Source organism: Hyalella azteca, unplaced genomic scaffold (genome assembly GCF_000764305.2).
Source record: "Hyalella azteca isolate HAZT.00-mixed unplaced genomic scaffold, Hazt_2.0.2 contig3573, whole genome shotgun sequence".
Lineage (NCBI taxonomy): Eukaryota > Metazoa > Arthropoda > Malacostraca > Amphipoda > Hyalellidae > Hyalella > Hyalella azteca.
In genome coordinates, this window is record NW_025933818.1 from 385,838 (window position 1) to 401,512 (window position 15,675).

The 15,675-nt window shown below is 37.0% G+C and overlaps 1 protein-coding gene across 1 annotated transcript in view; it reads right to left on the bottom strand.

The window, feature by feature from the left end:
- Positions 1-5,072: 5,072 nt before the first annotated feature.
- LOC108667419 (lachesin) overlaps positions 5,073-15,675 on the bottom strand; it is a 32,252-nt gene continuing 21,649 nt past the window's right edge. The window contains exons 2-9 of the mRNA XM_047879665.1: positions 9,940-10,113; positions 9,628-9,807; positions 9,133-9,320; positions 8,654-8,794; positions 8,118-8,364; positions 7,169-7,311; positions 5,647-5,848; positions 5,073-5,221 (exon numbers count right to left, since the gene is read on the bottom strand). Of these exons, the coding sequence (XP_047735621.1) occupies positions 5,073-5,221; positions 5,647-5,848; positions 7,169-7,311; positions 8,118-8,364; positions 8,654-8,794; positions 9,133-9,320; positions 9,628-9,807; positions 9,940-10,113 (1,424 nt within the window). The remainder of the gene's footprint in view (positions 5,222-5,646; positions 5,849-7,168; positions 7,312-8,117; positions 8,365-8,653; positions 8,795-9,132; positions 9,321-9,627; positions 9,808-9,939; positions 10,114-15,675) is intronic.

A 15,675-nucleotide genomic window follows, 5' to 3' on the forward strand; every position in this document is an offset into this window, starting at 1 on the left:
TCGCCATTGTTCAACAGGAGATCTTCTTGATCATGAGATCTCAGATATATCATGTGAAGAGGCTTGACCTCTTATTTTGGCACCCGCTCCCTATAATTTTGACTAATATTTAATAATTTTTTTGTGACGGATATTCACTTGTAAAATTAACGCATATACTGAAAGATAGAAAGATGGAAACTAAAGTGTGGCCAATTATTACTTATGCAATACAGGAAAATAGTTTTTACTGCATGACATCGATCCTTAACTTAATGATATTCATGGCCAGTAAATTTGTCCTGCATGAACAATTGTGTAGGGCATTTCATTTCTAGCATGAATATTGAATATTTCACTGTAAAACCTTCACCGATCCTGCTCCAATTATAATTCCAATTAATAAAACTCCTATCATGTTTGATACAACGTTCTGCAAAACTATTCGCAAATTTCAGCTAAAAAATAATCAATAAATCGTAATTTTACTATAGATGCCCACATCATTACAAAACTTTTCCAGTCATATTTTATTCCGTGACTTTTTTCTGATGTTTGTCATTCCACGAATATTTCGTGGCATTTGCTGGCCGATATTAGTGTTAACAAATGAACCAATTAAAGTTTTCTGCGAAATGAATTGAATTTTGCCGAGTGAAAATTTACATTGCAATGAGCTTATTAGTTGAAATAAAATAGTAATTTTATTACAACACTTCTCTTTAACTTCACTTCTTGTTTGTCTGTCTGTCTGTCTGTTTGTCTGTCTGTCTGTCTGCTACAAATCTTGTAATCGAAATTGAATACACTTCTACTTATCCTATCGATCTGAAATTTTGCACACTTGTTTAAAGTTGGAGACAATGCATGAATCAAATGTCAAAATAAATGATTTTTAAAATTTAAATTTTTTTTAATATTAAAAGAATTGAAAAAATAATTTTGTCAGCTACAAATCTTATAACTGATATTTGACACACTTTTACCTGTCTAATTGATCTGAAATTTTGCACACTTGTGTGAAGTCACAGGCAATGCATGAATCAATTAACAGAATAAATAATTTTGAAAAAATTATATATTAAAAAAATTTATATATATTAAAAAAATTGAAAAATACGTTTTTTTAATTTTCGAAAATTAGATGAGAAATTCATTGTACATCTGTAAGATTGGAGATACTGGATTCTTTGGAAGTGTTGTCTTTAAAAAGTAATTTTTAAAAGTATATTATTATTTATGGTTCCAATTCTTTCCTTGCATTATTTTTTAGGGCAAGTGGATCTACTTTCACAATTGAGATTTATCTGCGAGATTAAACCATTTCCGGGTAACAGTTTTCGTTGAAAGGTTTAACAATTTTTGCGCAATTTATATAAAAATCGTGACAGTTCAATAAACCTCCATTCATTTTTGTCTACACCATTTGTGGAACGAGATTACTTATTAACCATTCTACTGACTTAGACGGCTCAACCGAATTTTTCTCCCTGCATTTCATTCAAACATTCGCTCTGCGATACATTGTGAAGAATACAAAAGTTTGTTTCAATAAATCAGCATCGTTATGGTCTCATCTAAAACGAAAGTAATTCCGGAACAGAGAAATTATTTTCCTCCTTGTTAGGTGCAGCAAGTGAACGTAAACTGGTTTCGTTATCGTTGTGACGCTGAGAGAAAGTTTATTATTCTTTATACATATATGAGTTTTGAAATAAAGGCAGAATATTTTGTTTATAGATTTCCTAGTTTTGTCCTACTCTCCAAAAATTTATTTCTCATATATCATCAGTTATTGAAGCTTCAAGTACCAAATATCAATACAACACATCAGTCACACGCGCCACGAATGATAATGGTCAAGCATCGCTATACTCCCTGAAACCATTAAAAATCATAGCCATTCGATAGAGAGCGAAATGCCAAGATGAATCTTTGGATAAAAAGCAAAGATAGATTATTTCGACTTGTTTCTCTGTCTGTTGAAGAACGTTTCCTGTGTTTGATTTATGATGTGGAAAAATTGCGCTGAAACCAGCCATGGTGTATTGACATGCATGAATAAGAGCTCGAAAATGTTCATCAGCGTGAATGCCGAGGTTCCATTTCATAAGCACCTTGATATTTTATTTATAATTTTTATTAGCTTGTGGATATTTTTCAATGCCTTGTGATCATCAAAGGATCTCGAGTACAGCCAAGGTCATAGCATCACTCCCTTTATTCGAGAATGAATATGATTGCATACACAGAACAGTGATCAAGTCATGATTATGGATACTCGGGTGACTACTCCGTCCGATAGCCCGATGTTACTATTAAATATTAGCCTCGAAACCAGTATGTTTCGAACCATTAAAAGGTTCAGCAAATCATATTTTATTCGGGCAAATTATCTATTCATATTCATTCCACTTGTCGCTATAGTCTAAAATATTGTGTAGTGTCGCACTTTGAATATTTATCTGTACATGATACTGTTCCCCAAAGACAGCTAGAGCTCTTAATTTCTAAGAGAATCTGTAGGTAGCTGGCCCAGTCGCATTAAATTTATCATTTATTACGAACGATATAACAAAAATATCCCAAAAAAAGACAAATTAATTTCCACAATTTAATTAATAGAATTGTGGTACATAAACGTTCGTCGTAAGATGGCGAAAACTATTGATGGTAGCCAGAGTACAGGAATGCCTCCAGCTTATCAAAAGGACTCTACACATCGATGCACAAAATTTAACGCATCAATTATTATCAGAGAACAAATATACAGACATTTGGAAATACAATGATAATATCGGTAATAGTGATGAAAATTTTAACTTACACCTTTATCAACGTTGCCCGTACAAATAAATGATGCAATACTTAGTGGACGCATGCGGGGGTTGCCTAATACCTACGTTTTGCATCGCTTTATAAAAATGTTTTACCACCATTTATAAAGCAATAAAATTAGCCCAATATTAGCTACTACAAATAGAGGCAAGCGAAATGACATAATATTGAATTTCTCAATTAGAAAACTTTCTAAAATCCGGTTCCTAAGATTTTAGTTATTTTATGCGAAATAAGTTGGAATAACGAACAATATTTTGATCATTAGAAACTGCGAAATAACAATGATAATTATCTTTAGATTAAAGGAAAATAAATAAGTTTTCAGGGAAAAAGTGGGCTCACAAAATATAAAAAATTTCTATTGCGATACAATTCAAACTCCTTCCTAATTGCTTGTTCGCTCTCGTATAATATGCATAAAAATCAGTGGAAGTAAATTCGATCCGCACGAAACAGCATGGAATATCTTATAATATAGATTGTATATGCCTAGAAAATGTTAATTTTCTTGATTGTATTGTAGCTAGAAAATGTTAAATGATTTTCAGTTTTCCTACAAAGAAATAAAAAAAAACAGCGATCATAGGGTAATATGGGGGCAGCGCGCCCCTCCCTTTTTTAAGCTAAATTTTTGATGAAGTTTTAATTGATACGAGGTAGTTCTTTGTTTTGTTTAAAGCTAAAACTAATGAGAAATGTATTATGTGAGTTAGACGCCTATGGAGTTATTCAATTTTTTATGAAACACTATTTTGTAAAAAGTGTCAAAATGAGCCCATTGTCCCACCCCTGGGGCAATGGGCCCATGGGCTTGGGGCAAAGAGCCCACCCCTGGTCCCATTACCACAATTGAATATTTTTTGTTTAAAAATGCTAAAACAACACTTTACAGTACAAAATAAGAAAATTTAATAGAAATATTACATTCATTCATTTATTAATAACTTAAAAATCGTATCCTTAACTTGAAAAAAATATATTCTTGGCTTAATAAATCTATCACTGACCTGAAAAAAATATTTCCATGACATATAAATATATATCCTGGACTTTAAATATATCCTTGCCATAAAAAATTCCTCCATGGCATAAAAAAATGTATCCTTGACTAGAAAAAAAATATATTTACTTGATCAGAAAAACTTATTTCCAGTTTCGTCCATAATCCAGATATTATGTGCAGGGAATTCGTACTTAATCGTGATTCCAGTCAACACCAAAAAAACTCATCAACTTTTGGCTTATTGGTGTTGGCTGAAATAAAATTTTTGGGCAAAGACATGAGTCAATAATTCGAAACGGGGTCAAAAATACGCATAACTAGAAAGTAGAACCTGCTGCCTTGAAGGGTAAAATCTAAAAATTCATTCAATATGAAGTGTAATTTGTAATTCAAAAAGCTAGTCATAGTTTTGAAAAGCTCATTGAGATATATCTAATGATGTATAACACAAGACTTCTCAGAAAGATATTGAGCCCACCATGGGCGCTTTGCCCCGTGACACGCATGGGCCCGTTGCCCCACTAGGTATCATTTCAATTTATATTGTGTCAACATTTCATTTTAAAAGCTATAATAGTCTAAACTTTAACTCAAAATTATCATTATAAATTATACTTTCAAAATATAATTCACAGTAATTTCAGAAGATGCATATACCATAATCGAGAACAGTTTTATGTAGCAGCAAAAAACTTTTATCTGGGCTAAAACAGTTATTTGCGAGTAGCTTAGCAACGCAAACTTTTAGCAAAACGTAGAGCCACACACTTCATTCCAGTGAAACTGTCGACCGGCGGTAGAGCGCACGGACCAATATCTGCCATACTTAGCGGGAAATCCGTTATGGGCCCATGACCCGCAGTGGGCTCGTTGCCCCATGTTACCCTATATATTTTCAGTCTTACGCATGAGTTGAAAGATAAAATTGCGTACATGTAACATTCACTGGAACTTACATGCACTGGAACGGGAAAATGTAATGGATTTGGAAGCTCGGGGCCTTGAATTGGTCTACCGTAATTTCCACTAGTATTAGATTCCAAAATATAATTCATATAAATCACGCATATCAGTAGTCATAACCATATCTCACTGCATACAAGAGGCAGTTCCAACCATTTTCCGCATATATTGTAGATTTTTAGCAAAAAAGTTTGCAAACATTAATAGAGAATTTCACCGAAACAGTGCCGATGGCCAAGTGAGATAAATAGAGGCAGATAAATAGTGCGGTATCTCAGCAGGCAAATCACGGCGACGTAATGCGGCCGCAGAAGCCGCGACATCGTTGACAGGCTGAGGCGGCAGCGAGGAGCGGCAGCAGCAGCGAGACGGCGGCCGAGGAGCGCTCGCCTGCGCCCCCGACCGAGCGACTTGTTGAGCGGTGGACGGGCGAGGCTGTGTGGTGGCACAAAATATGAGCGAATAAATTATTTTTAATAGAGATTATTCAATGTCAACTTAAGGGTTAAGTTCATGTGTAAAAAAATATGATATTAAAAAATAATTTATCAGCTGATTGTGAACATACGTAACTAAGCAAATAGAAAAGAATTTTAAAAAATCGAAAATAAAATAAGTTTTCATCTTTATTTAGGTACTTATAATGTGTGAGACATAAAATACAAAGAAAGGTCTAATTGCCATGTTATGGCTCACTGTAGATCAAAGAATGTCCCGGAAAAAATCGTGAGTTTGAGGTTGAACACAACGCGGAGAAAATTTTCCTAAGATTATTGTATATATTCTTTTAATCGCAAATGATATCAGCTGATCCTCGCCCGGCTGAGCGTTGATGATCCCGTCGCCATCATTTGACTTACCACTTGAAGTTGCAAAGCAGAACTTGTCCGATTCAGCTGACCAGCCGTAGCGGTTCTTGACTTTGACGATGGCCTCGTATTCAGTGGAAGCGTCGAGGTCGTTGAGAATGTGCGACATGGCGGGGTGTGTGTTCCCATTCTCAGTCCCCACGTCCATTTCAACAGTTATTTCGTGTACATTCTTCTCTGTAGAGCCGTTCACCTGATTCATGGATAAATTGGGATAAAGCGGATGCTCTATTAGCGTTCCAGGCAGTTAAATTTTGTGTTCATTTGATTATGGTCACCATCCACGTGAGTGAGCGATGCAATGCAGTGATAGGTAATGTGCCCAATTGCCCAGATGTCTATCTTTAATAATTTTGTTTTCAATTTCTTCCTCTACCAAAGACCTAAACATAAACAGAGCAGTACTTGGTTGAGTTCGAAATAAGCCATCTAGGTTCTTAGAACTTTCAATAAAGTTAATTCGTCAAGCATCGCCATCCCAAATCCTTTCGCCCCTTTGGAAATTTCCCATCGCCCCTTTGGAAATCGCCATCCCAAAGATAACGTTATGATTACATGTAGTGAAAAAATTATTAGATATCTTTTTAATTAAATTTTTCATCATTGGCATCATTTGAGATTGCCAATTTGAATGATAAACATTGAATTTATTAAGCAATGTCACAAATCTATAATTGAATACATGAGAGAGATTAATCCTTTAACGTTCAAACCAGTAAAAATCTTCTTCAAGCTTGAATTTCTGCTGAAAGTTTATACATGACCAAATATTCTGATAAATTCAGATAACATAAATATTAAATAAATTTCAGATAACATCATATGATAGAACTATATGATTGAGTTAGTAGTAATTAGTGTTAATGTCTTACGTTCATGATGTTGGAGTCACCGGGACGCCCTAACTCAGCCTCTATGATCGTAAAGGATGAATATTGAAGGATGATGAATTGAAGGATGAATAAAAATAAAAATATGATATTAACCAAACTTACCGTACAAATTAATAAAAAATATTACCGTGTGTTCTCTTTGCTCTGGTTCTTACTTTGGACTCAAGATTCGGAGCCTCTCTGAAATTAACAAATAAATGAGAATTTAAAACTAGCAACAACAAAGGCAGAATATAATGAAAACCAGAAAAATAAATAATAGAATGATAAATGAAATAATAGTCATGAACACCTCTAAACACTGCCACTGAATTTAAACAGAAAATTATCTAAAAACACAGACTAAATAATACAGTAACACATACCTCCGTGGTGGATCACACAGCAATGAATAAGTGCAGAGCATATCTGAACGAGATCTGTCCGAAGTGACTTAAAGCCGAACAGCAGAATAACTAACATCTCATTATTAAACACTATTGCACTGCGTCCCCTAACAATGAAAATTTCCCATTGGCAATAAAATCTATATTTCTCACGATCTTTACGCAAGAATTTTCCTAACTTTATAATTCAATGTCCCATTGAGAGCAGCGCGATAAAGAAACATGCCGTATCACCTCTGCCGATTTCTGCTGCACTCGTCCGAAGACGATTTTATAGGCGACGATAGGACAGTAGCTCTCCGTTTCCCAGGTGAGAGTGTAAGAATTTTCTTTCCCACCTCCGGCAACGCCCGTCAAATTAGGCTGCTGTGGAAGGCCTGTTGGAACACGTGCATTCCACCATCAAACTTGAAATTCTTTTCGTGCTTGTTTATACATTTTTTAGATTCAGTTTTTCATTTAGAGGTTATGAAATTTATTTGCATTCGAAGTTTATTTCCTTGCTTATGTCGATATTTTGTCGAACAAGAGAATATTTTTTGTTGGCTAGTAAAGACATCTACAGAAAGACACTGCACTTCAATCTACAATCTCAGAAGGAAACAATGATCTCGGATGCAGAATAATACCTCCAGTAGAGACAAAATTTCGGAGAGATGACGACATTTGGAAGAATTTTGTATATGTAGGACGAAAAAAGGCTGCTATGACGAGGAACTTTCATGGAGACAAGTTTACAATGCTCACCAGTGAGCGTAAAATCTCTTATGATGACGATCAAATGCTCATATTTGCACTTTCTTCTCTAAAATTATAAAACGAATTCATCCACTAGGGTGATCTGCAAGACGACTTCTGTGCTTAAGGCAGTTTACTTCAATTCCTTTTGAAGAATATCTTTTCTGCTCTGCAACTGTTTGTTTCCTCCACTGCACTAGTACATGAAACCTTGTCTGTTAACTACAATGCGCTAGGGACAAACTACAAAGAGCGAATTGAATAATTTGAGGAACGGAAAAGAGGCTCTGCGTTCATTGGGAAGCTGTTCAATACAAAATGCCTAACCTGTCATCTGCACGACTGCGCTCTTCTGGCCTTGGCTGTTCTCTGCACTGCGCACTAACCTGTCATCTGCACGACCACGCTCTTCCGCTCCCGGCTGTTCACCGCAACAGGCCATTACCTGTCATTTGTACAACCACGCTCTTCTGCCCGTGGATGTTCTGTGCAGTGCAGACGTAGTTGCCAAAGTCTTGCTCCGTCATGGGGCGGATGACAAGCGTGCTGCGGTAGACATCGTCTGCGACGGTCGAGTGTGTCGCGTGGTCCACTGACTGGCCTTTCCTTGTCCAAGAAACTCGGGGGCTCGGGCGGCCGCGCGCCAGACACACCAACTCCAGCTGGTCCCCGGCACCAGTGCGCACCACCGACTGAATTTTTGTATATAAAGTTTATTATGTCAGAACTGACAATGTATTGTTAAATCTGTGAAGATAGGTTACAAGCCATGTTCATCAGCCACTTAGATGACAAATAAGAAATGAAAAATGTTATAATCGTAGTTGATGATGTCTTTATGAATGACCTGTAAAATTATCAAGATTAAGTGTTTATTACCTGCAATTTAGCCAAAATTGGAAATTTAACAACGCTACTTTTTCATCTATTTGATGATATTAAAACTTTGTGCATACATTCTAGGAGGAACATAATACTTGCCTTCTCTGTGATGATCTCTGGAGGGAATTCGACGACCACCTCCAGGGTGACGTATGAGTCGTTGCCTATGCCGTTGTCGGCCGTGCAAACGTACTTGCCTTCCACACGACGATCCACTCGCTCTATAACCAGATGTCCTGCCTGGGAATAAAGTTAAATAATCAGTTGAAGTAATATTTTCCGCAGTGATTTGATTATTCAACCTCGGATTCAAAAATATAAAAATGTTAAATATATACAAGTTCTCATTTTTAATGCCGCTAAAGTTGAAAAAGAAAGAAGTTAATTGTTTCTTCATAATGCATTAAATCCGAAAAAAATTCACAGTATAATTTAACGAGATTCATACAATATTTGTCTAAGAAATAAAGAATAGAGTGAACAAGAAATGATGTTATCTCTACTGGCGTAATTTATCTCCGTCTCTTTTGGTCTTCTTTGCTACAGCTGAAGATGTCATCAACAGCCCCATCGCTTACTTGGTTCACGGCTGCCCCTGCGGGAAGAGCGCCCCCTTCGAAGGTCCAATCAATTTCGGGTCGCGGGTTTCCATCCGCGTTGCAGAAAAGTTCCAGTCGCTGTCCAAGGACCGCTTGCTGCACCGGGGGGCTCGACGAGTTCACCGAGGGAGGGTACAGCACGTCCAGCTTGTGTTGTAGTATAAATTCTGGTACATAGTTTTGCACTTCTATCATCTCTTCTTAAGATTGCTGATATAGGTAAATTTTGCTAAAAGAAGTGTTTTTAGAAGGTATTCAAGGAACCCATGAAAGTAAGAGTATTGTCAGCGATTAACTTTCGAATAAATTTCGTCCAACATTTTATCAGATAATGAATAAAAATAATTTTCAACTATTTTCGATTGAGTCATCAGCCTCTATGATTTCAGACTCATAACATTATTTTAAAAGTTATAATCTCGGCAATATCTTTAGGTTATAAATTTTTGTTTAACTTTTAGTCTTGCAACTGACTTCCTGCAGTGGGCAAGGAGCAGTTATAGAAGCCGGCGTCCTGGCGCTGGGCGTCGTAAATGGTCACGCCCGTAGGGTCAATTTGTACGCGCTCTGTACGTACGAGCTTCATTTCACCCGCGCTCAGCAGGAGCTTCTTGCCTTTGGTGTTGATGTGGTGGATCACGAGCAGGTGGCGGCCTGCGGGCAGAAATGCAGAAGGATTCAAAACCAATATGTTTCTGGGAGACCCACCTCACAGGCGTGCGATAATTACAGGTAAGTAGGTAAGTAGTACAGGTAAGGTTAAATTTTTATAGATACATATCTCACCCTGGTTAATGATGTCACATGGGATTGTGAAGGTATCACCGACCGCGACGGTGAAGGCCTGCGAACCTAAAGCGAAGGTGGGCGGATCTTCGTCGTCGTATTCACTGTACACGGACTGGGACGAACTTCCTCCCTCTTCTCCATCGAAGCGTTCAACCGTGCTGCCGGTTAACCCTGCCGTATATAAGACATAATCTCAATCAAGAATTATTGAGGGACAATGCAAGTTCTTGTTCCAAATCAGTTCAAGGGGAGAGAAAAACTTTACTGTTATTGGTCCAGAATCATTCAGCGCGGGAGATGAAAATGAACTTTGGTAACAATAATTTGATATAAAAGACCACAAAAAGAATTTCTACTCCAGAAACTACAAAAAGATCTTATCTTTAAAGATCTTTTCAAGGTTAGATTAAAAGTAGTATAGATAATAGGTGTACCGTCACACTTTGCATAAACAGCTTAAATCATAGGCCACCACAACCATTTACCCCAAATCTTACCCAACAAAATTACCAATTACCCCTGATCATTTGTTGGACAAGATTCGTAATAATATTGAAGGAGGTTTTATTCGGGAGTAATTGAGTAATTTTGTTGGACAAGATTCGGAGTAAATGGTTGTGGTGACCTATGATTTAAGCTGTTTATGGAAAGTGTGACGGTAGGCCTATTATCTATACTACTATTAAATTTTCTATAAAAATATAACTGATTGGAAGTGTTTTCTAAACCGTTTTGAAAATTACTACAGTATTAAAAAAACATTTTTCTATAATCGTCCAGCACTAATTACTACCGTACGAAATAAATTCTTTCAACATTCGATCCTTCTGTCTCAAGTTTCACAAGATCTTTCCTCGAAACTATCAGGACCTGTTTTAAAAACAAAATTTTTAGTTCTTTTATTACCGACCAAAATTATTGTTGCTGTCCAATTGTTGTGTTGGCAAACATTTTAGTGCTTATAATCTCTGCTGGTCTTTTAAATGAACTACCGGCTAATTATCTTCCTTTGCCTTATAATAATTTATTCTTAGAGTAAAGATAGGAAATGAGATTTTTCCCGAACAAGTGAAAAATTTTTCTCTAAGCCAGTCTAGGCTAATTCGATCAATTCTCATTGCCGCCGGGATAAATTTTATGCTGCTGCAAGTCTCATAATATTCCAGTTGAAATTTCGAGCAGAGAAAAGAACAGGCCGTCGCCGGCTGTAGAGTCTACGTAGAGACGCAACATGCCGCGATAGAGCAGAAATGTTCGCAGTGGAGACGATATCGCAAGCCGCGGAGCAGCGCTAATTAACCTCTGAGTACCTGCTCTGGGAGACTCTGTCCTGCTAACACGTAGCTCTTACCGAGCTCCTCTGGCTCGAACAGCTCCAAAACGCCTGCAATAGGGCGGCTCTGGCAGCGCCTCCTGCAGTTGAGATTAATGTTGCTCGAAAATTTTTCTTTTGATTTAAAAAGGTTTTGTTTCCTTCTCCTCTCGTCTAGATCACCGATATCTTACTCATGCAATGAAAGGTTACATGGTCATTGGTTGGCGAACATTCGCACCGTAGTAACACGAGTAAAGTCAAGTCATAATTATCTACTTTTATTATCAATCAAACAACACCTTTAAAATAACATGCCTCTATGAGCTGGACCTTAATAAGGTCGAGCGCTAAACATCAGCGTCATAAGTCAATGGCTGAAGCACCTCGACAAAATAAATGACTATCCAGATTGACTCTCCTCCATCGATTACTTAGCCATAGTGCAAGTGAAAAAATGACTATCAGATTGACTCTCCTCAATCGATTACTTAGCCATAGTGCAAGTGAAAAATGACTATCAGATTGACTACCCTCAATCGATTGCTTAGCCATAGTGCAAGTGAAAAATTACTATCAGATTGACTACCCTCAATCGATTACTTAGCCATAGTGCAAGTGACATGTTATCGTTCAGCATGTCGAGGAATAGCTTATATGTGTGGTTGAACTGGGTAGATATTATTCATTTAAATTACTTGCAAATATAGGAAAACAGTTACCATTAAATCGAAATAAGGATAATATAAATATGGGGTAAATTTTGTTATTGATATCGTTAATTAATGGATGCGGACATGCAGTGCCCTTACTGCCTTTCTTATACAACTTCTAGAGGCAAAATATAAAATTTTCGAACAACAGAGCACCATTTTTGTTCGTTACATAAATCCTTAATTTAAACACAATAATAATTTTTTTGACTTTTTAGATTTCATATGATACCGTAGAGCTCAATTTACATATAAATTTAATTGTAATTATTTTCCATCACTATAAAAGCCTCATTGGCAAATGAGGTAGATTTTTCATTTAAAAAAATACTAACGCATCAGTATGGATAAGTTTTGAAAATCAGAATATCAACCGTTTAATGAATTTTGCGATTTATTGGTTTAAAAAAATTACTAATTTATGCAGCAGTTTCTGAGCCATTTAACTTTCAGGAGATAATACTATATTTATATCGTTTAATAGATTGATATAAAAATACTCTGCTATTTGTACATTAAGGTGCTAAAAATTTTCAGAACAAACTGATTGATTTGACTTCCAATCCACGCACCGTTGAGAGCAAAAGTTTCTGTTCGCGATAGTCTTCGAACGGGGAAAGAAATAAAATTCTTGTGGTTCAATAAAAGATATTAAATAAAATAATAACGTGGTATATAAATAATAACGTGGTATTATGTCACATGAAATAGATAAAGGATGGAATCCCTCCCCTGCCTCCAACTCTTACCCCTCCTCCCTCTGTCATAACCCGCTCGTAATGTACGGCCTGCAGCGATGGATCTGCTCAGCTCTCTGCCGCGCAATCCTTGTGTCAGCGCTGCTTTCCCATGGTTGAACTAGTATAAGGTTGTCCCATTATAGTAGCTCATTTTCGCGGATGAAGCTTTTTGTTCGCATGTGGCGTCACTGATCTCAGTAACGTCACGGGCATTAACCAATCACCGAAATGCGCTCAAACAAGTCAACCAATCAGTCATGGGAATGACGGGTTTGTTTACGTTTCTTGATCTACGTGACGTAACAAGAAAGTTAAACTGAAAGACGGAACTTCTCGTGGGTCAACCTCATATAGTTCAACCATGCTGGGTTCCATTCCTGCCGAGGTATCATTGTTATTCTCTATATTAGCCTTAGCGCAGCGCTGTTTTTGTTTTAGATGGCCGGTTATAGTTTCACGACTCTGTCCTTCTTAATACGGCCAATAACATCGCCGGTCGCGCATTAGAATTTTGACTGGGCAATGCAGCAGAATCACAGCCAGAAAATTATTTTTATTCATGGAGTATTTTTGACTAGCCTCGGCTGGCAGAGATTGAACTTTTTGTTACACTATATAAGTTTAATTCGTATCGTTGACCTTTCAATTACTGCAGTTATAATGACCTATAACAAAAAAGTGCAAATGAACATCAAACGCCATATTTTGCGGATCCATGCACACTTTATAAAACATTTTGCGGACGGAAATCCGACCGCTCTCAGCAGCCATCATGTTTGGGCAGCCTCAGGGCATTGCGAGTTGGACGTGAACCAGCCTCTGAGTAAATACGGAAGAATTCGGTTGAAGAATGAAAGATTTTCCTCTACTTCCCCAGAGAGCAAAAGAGGAGGATAGGGTCGGTCACCTGGATAGGAACGCTACATGTTGCTTGTCATGTGCAACTCGCTAAGTTTTATTAGTGTTGCGGTGAAGCTAATCAAAGAGGCCGAAATCAGATGCATGAGCGCATTTTAGAATTTGGGATTTTAGTTCCTCATTTTTTCTTAGTGTTGCTTCATGAAAAGTGCCATCGAATATGCATTTTTCAGCCGGTGTAACATCTTTACAATTAATGCAGCAACTGCGCAGTTGATAGTGAAACAAACATCCATACAATTCAAACAGCCACTGCGCACTTAAAAAATGAATGAATATCTTGATTTATGCAACGTTATTACCGAAAAAACTAGTTTCGAAACATTTCGACTGTTTCTTACGAAGCTCCCATATAGACTCCTCAAGCTGTTGTATAAAATTGATAAACTTCTTGAGTTAGGTGATGCTTGGTGAACCTCCGGAACCCGATTCTGAACCCGATTCTTGAACGGCTGTTCTAACATCCATAAAATTCTGACAGCCGCAGTGCAGCATGGCTGAGGCAAAAACGCAAATCTTCTTTTCCGTTCCACAAATTATTTAATTCCCTCTTTGTAGGTTTTTCCTCGCACATTAGTTAATATTCAGGTGATTGAAATCCTCGAGTTGAGTGATACCTGGTGTTGAACCGTGGTTGTTCCAACCGGAAAACCCACCGCGAAAACGCCTGAACTGAGATCTATAGCCGCGGCGCAGCTCGACTGTGAATAACTTCTTCGATTCAGGTGAAATTCGGTGTTTTATCATGTACCAAGCTTAATCATGTTGAAGCGAGATTTATAATAATTAAATTAACAAATTCTTCCATTTATATAATCAAATGATTTTTCAACTGATGAAATCAATCAATTCTTCAATTTCTAAAATCAGTTAAGTCTTCAGTTTGTAAAAAAAATTAATTATTTTGCTTAACTTGTACAAGTGAAACGACGCTTCATTGCTAAAAAAATATAACTCAGTACTCACTGCAGCGAGTGACAGAGAGCGCATTTTCTCGTCGACGAAAACTTGAGGTCACGGACGGACGGACAGACGGACAGACGGACAGACAGACAGACAGACAGACAGACGGACATGGCGAGCACAATAGTGCATTTTTTCCATAAATGAGAAAATGCGCTAAAAATGATCGAACAAATTGGAAGATTAGATGCACAAAATTATAAAATGGTAAGTATCGTGCAGTGCACAACATTAGCAGTGCAATTTATTTGCTTAATAAGATCCAAATTGGTAATAAAAGACGATAAATGACGCAGGCTTGAGAGCTCTAATGTCGTCCACGTTGTGAGTGAAAAATTGTCTTACTATTGAACGATTTAGGTCCCACACAAAATGGCAAGACGTTAAATATATTTTATAGTCTTTCTCGCGACGACCTCGACTTTAAACGACCTTCATTTCTTTTATGGTCGTGTTTGTAAAATTAGCAGCACGTATAATTTTATTCTATATTTACATATCTCATTTCCATTAACTACAAATTAGGTATAATATTTTATTGATTTTGTTGATTTTCACGACATTTTGAGAACTCTGTGTACATGTAGGCAGTAATACAACGAAATCAGAAAATCCTGCCTACGTTTTCTGCATATTAGTCCGTTTAAAAAAAAACTAACTAATAACCTCGATTATATTTTGCCTCAATTAATGCTAAGCCAAGATTAAAATATGATTTTTCTTGGAACGGTTTTTAGTACAATTTGACCAGACACTTGAATAATTTTAATAACACTTAAATAAACACGAAAACAAAAATTCTCCATAAAATTATATTGCCTACGCTCCAATTAACACAATTTTTGAGTCAGTTCAACGGACCGCTTTATCTCTATTAATTTTTCCAAACAATCTCTCTAGTTTGCATCACTGCTGCACTGAAGCTATCGATTCAACCAATCTCATGCCTCAGACCCAACGGCCATTTCTGAGACCGGTCTGCCGGCTGGTATTTCGAGACCGGTTTTGCAATTTGCAGCGATCAGTAAATGTTGCGAAAACTTCTGTAGAGACTTTGATTAAACTTCGCACACGAACTAGTGGAGAC